The sequence below is a fragment of the Penicillium canescens genome, assembly GCF_028828765.1.
Source record: "Penicillium canescens strain IBT 15451 chromosome Unknown utg000009l_segment0_segment0, whole genome shotgun sequence".
In the NCBI taxonomy this organism is placed as follows: domain Eukaryota; kingdom Fungi; phylum Ascomycota; class Eurotiomycetes; order Eurotiales; family Aspergillaceae; genus Penicillium; species Penicillium canescens.
This window is the reverse complement of record NW_026703971.1, coordinates 415,504-421,503: the sequence shown is the minus strand read 5'-3', so window position 1 is coordinate 421,503 and position 6,000 is coordinate 415,504. Positions and strand designations below refer to the sequence as shown.

At 53.6% G+C, this 6,000-nt stretch overlaps 1 protein-coding gene across 1 annotated transcript; it reads left to right on the top strand.

The window, feature by feature from the left end:
• Positions 1 to 337: 337 nt before the first annotated feature.
• Positions 338 to 3,505, top strand: N7446_011832 (uncharacterized protein; the record flags this gene model as incomplete). Its single annotated transcript, XM_058520574.1, has 5 exons — positions 338 to 1,117; positions 1,170 to 1,509; positions 1,569 to 1,671; positions 1,751 to 1,787; positions 1,919 to 3,505. 5 exons carry the CDS (start codon positions 338 to 340, stop codon positions 3,503 to 3,505), a joined length of 2,847 nt encoding a protein of 948 aa, XP_058366860.1.
• Positions 3,506 to 6,000: the final 2,495 nt, after the last annotated feature.

Genomic DNA, 6,000 nt, shown 5'->3' with positions numbered 1-6,000 from the left:
ATGAGAAGCAATGGTATAGGCTTCACTGCAGTTGCATATTGTCTCTTTCCTCTTGGCCTACTGGCTTTTGTGCTGTGAAAATATGTTTCACTCAACCGCAGGCCTATTACCTTTCATTGAATTTTCTAGAAATCGATTCGATATGTGTAACCTTCGGATTAGAAAACGCAATACGAGAAGTCCTTACTGAAATGGAAGTTGTATGATATTCGCACCCTTGGCGGAGCTCTCTATTCTCTGACTGGAGTTGCAGAGCTTTGATCATCGAATCCATGACAACGAGGACTACACCGCGGAGCGATGCGAGGAATTAGAAACCAACTACTGGAAGTCACTCATGTACAACAACCCGATGTACGGTGCCGACATGCCTGGTTCGCTCTTCGAGGATAGTACGACCTCTTGGAACGTTGCCAAGTTGCCCAATCTGCTCGACGTTCTTGGCCAAAAAGTGCCTGGGGTCAACACTGCTTACCTCTACCTGGGCATGTGGAAGGCCACATTTGCTTGGCATCTCGAGGATGTGGATCTCTACAGTATCAACTACATCCACTTTGGTGCGCCAAAGCAATGGTACAGCATTTCCCAGGAAGATGCACCTCGCTTCGAGCAGGCAATGCGCAGTATTTGGTCCAGTGATGCAAAGAACTGTGATCAATCCCTTCACCACAAGACCTATCTCGTCTCGCCTAGCCTTCTCAAGTCCCAGTACGGCATCACTGTCAACCGGTTGGTCCACTATGAAGGGGAGTTTGTCATCACCTTCCCTTACGGCTACCACTCTGGATACAACATCGGATACAATTGCGCCGAGTCGGTCAACTTTGCGACTGAGCGGTGGTTAGACTATGCTCGCATCGCCAAGAAATGCAACTGCGAGTCAGACAGTGTCTGGATCGACGTGGATGAGATTGAGCGCAAACTGCGTGGCGAGAGCACCCCTGAATACCACGCTGAATACGAGAGCGAGTTCGATGGGTTCGAAGCTGCTTCCGATATTCTCACGCCGCCTCGCAGTGTTCCTGAGAATCCCTCCCGTGGCCGAAAGCGGAAGAACCCGGATGACGGGCCGAGGACCAAACGATCCAAACCCCACACCGATGCCGCGGAAGCTCCCGTGTCTGCTGTGCCCTAACAATCTGGACTATGAGGATCTGCTGCCGACCGAGGATGGCAAAGGCCACGCACACCGACGGTGCGCGTTGTTCGTCGAGGAGACTACAATCCTTCACGATGCGTCCGGCACGGAGGTTGTGTGTGATATTGACAAGATCCCCAAGGCTCGCTTGGGTCTAAAGTGTCTCTTTTGCCGCGAAGTCTTCGGCGCTTGCTTCCAGTGCAATTTCGGCAAATGCACACGCGCCTATCATGCCACCTGTACCCTGTTGGCTGGCGTGCAGATTGAATCCGGTGCGATTGCGGTCATTGCCAACGATGGCAGTCAATACTCAGTTCCCAGTGTTGATTTAAATGCAAATTCCATCGCCAGAAGCGACCGAACGGAGTCCTGTGAGAATCCTCGGATTTGGATCGCCATGTGATTGAAGAGGCCCGTCATCAGTCGCAAGGGAATTTGGTCCAGTTTCAGGTTGACAAGGAAATAAATGGCGCCATTGTGCTTGAAAATCGACCCGAAGAGCGGAGCCTGTTGCTCAAAGTACTTCCCCGAGGGTGAGTCACCTATTCCCCGAGCCCTCCAGGACGGAAGGTCTTCATTTTCCATATTCTCCCAATGCTAACAACCCTGCAGCGATGTGATTGAAATGCCTTACCGGTGGATGCTGGTGGTTCGCAAGTCTAATTTCGTACCGCTCGCACTGGGAATCAAACCCCTCCGGTCCACCTAGCGCGCAAGCCCGAACGAAAAGAGTTAGAGTCAGCAGTGCCCGCGGCAGGCAGTGCACGATCTCCCTATCAGTGGGCCGAATTCGAGACGGTGGATGCGACTAGGAACTATTTCGCCCCACTCCGGCCAGTGAGAGTTGAGCAGGTGTGGCATTACTTGGGCACCAAGTCCACCGAGAGTAGGGTACAGTATACACACAACCCTAGTGTGCCCATCCACAACCCGCAGGCCAATTTCCTGGACAGCGTCAAGTCGCTTGGCGTGGCTGGTGTCAGCGCTCGTGCATCGAAAATCTCACCCCACCACCAGTTTCATTATGCTACCCCTGCCCCTCCCTACCAGCAAAATCTTTACGCCCAACAACAACGACTCTTGAATGTCACCCGTCCTTCCGCCTCCCTGCAGCACCTTGCTGCTGGAGCTCCTGCGATGCCGTCGGCCTTTCGACCACTACCCAATCAGTCTGCCCGCCATGCCCCCTACCCCTCGGTTGCCAAATCGCACGCTCAGCAGCAGCATCACCTCCCATCCACCAATATCTTTGCCAATGTCCGGGAACTCATAGCTCGTCGCCGCCTCACTCAAATAACTGACCACGCCAATGTTTTTGCCGGATACGACATCATCAGTTCCGAATTGGTAGTTGAGACCCTGTTGGGTCCGATGGGCTCAATACCACCAGTCAATGGCCTGGAGAAGCTGGAACTAGCCATGGCACAGCAACGGGTACAGCCACGAGCCGCTGACGGAACCTTGCTGCCACCTCAGACCCTCAACATGCGGTCGGAAGAGGTCACTCGGCTCCTTCAGATGTTGCGGTTCTCGCTGGTGAGTCACCGTGAGCGACTGGATGTGATTCAAAAGAAAGAGTCAGAAAACATCAAGCAAGAGACCGTGGATCGAGGTAGCGTGGCGGCAGCGAAGATGCCCGGAAAATATGCCTACCTCGACCAGCAACAATCCACCGCTCCGAATGTCTACCAATCTCCATATAACATGCCGTCCGGTCTCTCCGAATATGCCAAGTCTACATACGGGTTGATTCCTGCGGCTGATGAATCGCCCAAGGAGTCCCTGGCGAATGACTTTTTCAATAGTCTGCCACAGGAGGCCCAGGAAAAAATCCTAAAGAACTGTGGTAGCTTTGTGCAGCGTGCAATCGAGCGGTCGGCCAGTCACAGCCGGCATAGTTCAGCCTCGAATCTCCGGCTGTCGGCGGCTTTGGCTCAACAAACGGAAAATCTGATTATTGACATCACCCCGGTGGAGGATCCCCCTCTACTTTCAGGTCTCGACATGCCGCTCCACGCAGATTCCCCATGCTCCAGTTTCGGCCGGTCGCATCTCCGATTCCAGTCGCCAAATGAGTTCCCCATGCATGGACTCGACCCGCACTCTGATCACCACGATCTCTTCGGAGACCAACAAGCCAATGCACGCTTCTGGCAGAACGGGCCGTGGGTCGCCGGGGTTGGCAACACCCCCAATGACGAGAATCGACCGTTCTTTGGGCCACACATCTTCGGGCCACATGAACGACTCAAGCACGGCTATGCTTCCTCCGACATCTCCCTGGGCAAGGGGCCGGGATCCCTTCACTCCGTCGATATGGCTGGGTTCGGGCCGGATGGAGCTGATGATCTCCCACTCAGCCCATAGATGTCCCTCTCGTCACTGACTTTTTTGACCCGCGTTTGCTTCCCACTGCGACTGTACTTGCATCTCCATGTAACGACTTCACTGAACTGACGACTGCATGAATGGGCGTTTTCTTGATTTTCCCCGACCTCAACGATTGTTACGGGTCATGTTTCTTTATGATTTGGAGTTCTCACTAGCTGGCTGGTCACGACTCAGCGTTCTCATTTCACACATTCTTTTTACACGCGAATCTGCGATCCAGCTACTGGGAGTGGTCACATAGACGGAGTTCGACTTGCACGGTTCTTTGTGACCGAAAAAACCCTCTCGGCCCTCCCCTTCAACATCCTGGGCCTACTTTCGCCCATCCCTCGTGTCTAGATATCTGAAACAGAAAAAAAAAATTCTTTTCTTCCCAGATTACTGGATCACGTTTGTGTTTTATCCCCTTTGATACCCCCCTTACCCCTATGGAAGTGTGTGGATCTGGATCGAATCTTCGTGGATCTCCGGAAATGTGTTTTTTCCTTTCCCCTTCCCCTTCTATGTCGATATTCATCCTGGCGCTCATTGATTGCTCGCCTCTTACGAGTGTTTGCAGCATGTTCCTGATGTGGCAGCCGTCACCTTGTGTGACCTGATGTATGTGTGCAATGGAATATTAGCCCCCAGTGAGCTCGCACTGGGCAGCAGTCCTAGCCAGGCTGTTGGGACAATGGATTCATACCTTCTCGTGGTGTCCGGTGTTAATCCCCGTTGGGGAGACCAAAGTGAATCCGCCGTGGTTGTGCGGTCCGGCCCGGCGCGGTTGGCGAGAGGCACGACCGCACAACCACACCAAAATCAGGGGATAACGGCATATGAAAACCATCCGACTTCTTCTTACCCGACTCGCACTCGGGCCCAAAAGCTGGTCTTGCATTACCAGTGAAAGTGGTGTCGCCCTAGAAAGAAGACAGGACACCCCTGAGCTTGCATACGGTCTGAGTTCGCATCGTGTAAGATGCGGCGAGGCGGTAGTAAACCGATGACACAGGCAGTCAAGCTAATATCGGACAGACCTCGTTCAAGGCCCAGGAGACCTCGTTAAGTCTCGAACTCGTTAAGGCACGAAGATGCCGCCTCGGAAGACCTCGTTAAGGCCTAGCCATGGGCAACCTTTGATGCGGTTCCTCTTCTTGACACGGACACCACCGAGACACGGGCATCCTCCTGGGAGATATGCGCGCATTCTGAAAGGAATTGGTATTTGGCTGGTGGCAAACCATCGATCCTGCTCAGGCATCGGAGAACAAGCTTGGTTAGTGGAAAGTGGCCGACGTACACTGCCGGACGGAGCGTATATGAGGGCTTTCTGCAAGACACGGTCGGCCTGGCGGGGGAGACCTCCCCAGGTAACGCGAAACGGGAGTGAAAGCTCTCGCGGGGCGTGGTGTACAATGGCAGCCACTGCGACAGGGTCGGGGCCTGTCAAGAGACTGTCTGTATGGCCCGAGAGGACGGATGCGCGTGTCGGTGTACAAACAGCCGGGAATCAACTACCTCACTCGCACTGAGGGCCTGAGATCAGGTTAGCCTGATTGGAGCGGTGTCGTCCTAGTTGATTTGTCCGTGATGTATTCTTAAGGAGCAAACTGAGAGACAACCAGGGTGAGAGGCTTTGTCTACCTCAAGAGTCCAGAAACCTCGTTTATTGGGTGAAAAACTGGAGTAGTGGTCTATGCAAGTAGGCCTGCCGAAGCTACTTTATGTCTTTTGGCCTCGTGCAAAGACAGATCGACAGCCAGGGAGGATCGATTGCTTTTGTGGATGATTTTACTGCATGGGTGACCGGGCCAACTGCGCAGAGTAACCGGGAAGGAATTGAAGCAATCATCAATAAGGCGCTCGACTGGGAAAGAAGAAGCGGAGCGACTTTTGAAGCGGAAAAGACAACTATCATACACTTTACCCCCCAAGACGCGTAAATCGGACCATGAGCCGTTTACTATCAAGGGACAGACGGTTGTACCCAAAGACCATGTCAAGATCCTAGGCGTCTTGATGGACACGGGACTCAAGTACAAGGAACATATCGCGAGGGCAGCATCCACGGGCCTGGAGGCCGCGATGGGGCTTCGGCGACTTCGGGGTCTATCCCCAGCAACAGCACGGCAGCTATTCACATCGACGGTGGCGCCGGTCGTGGACTATGCCTCCAATGTATGGATGCACGCTTGCAAGGATAAAGCCATCGGACCAATCAACCGCTTCCAAAGGGTAGGAGCGCAAGCGATTGTAGGGACATTCCTGACAGTTGCGACCAGTGTCGCAGAGGCGGAGGCCCACATTGCCACTGCTCAACACCGTTTCTGGAGACGAGCCGTGAAGATGTGGACGGACATGCACACCCTGCCAGAAACCAATCCTCTCCGCAGAAACACAGATCGGATCAGGAAGTTCAGAAGATACCACCGCTCGCCGTTGTTCCACGTAGCGGACGCGCTTAAGCACATCGACATGGAAACACTGGA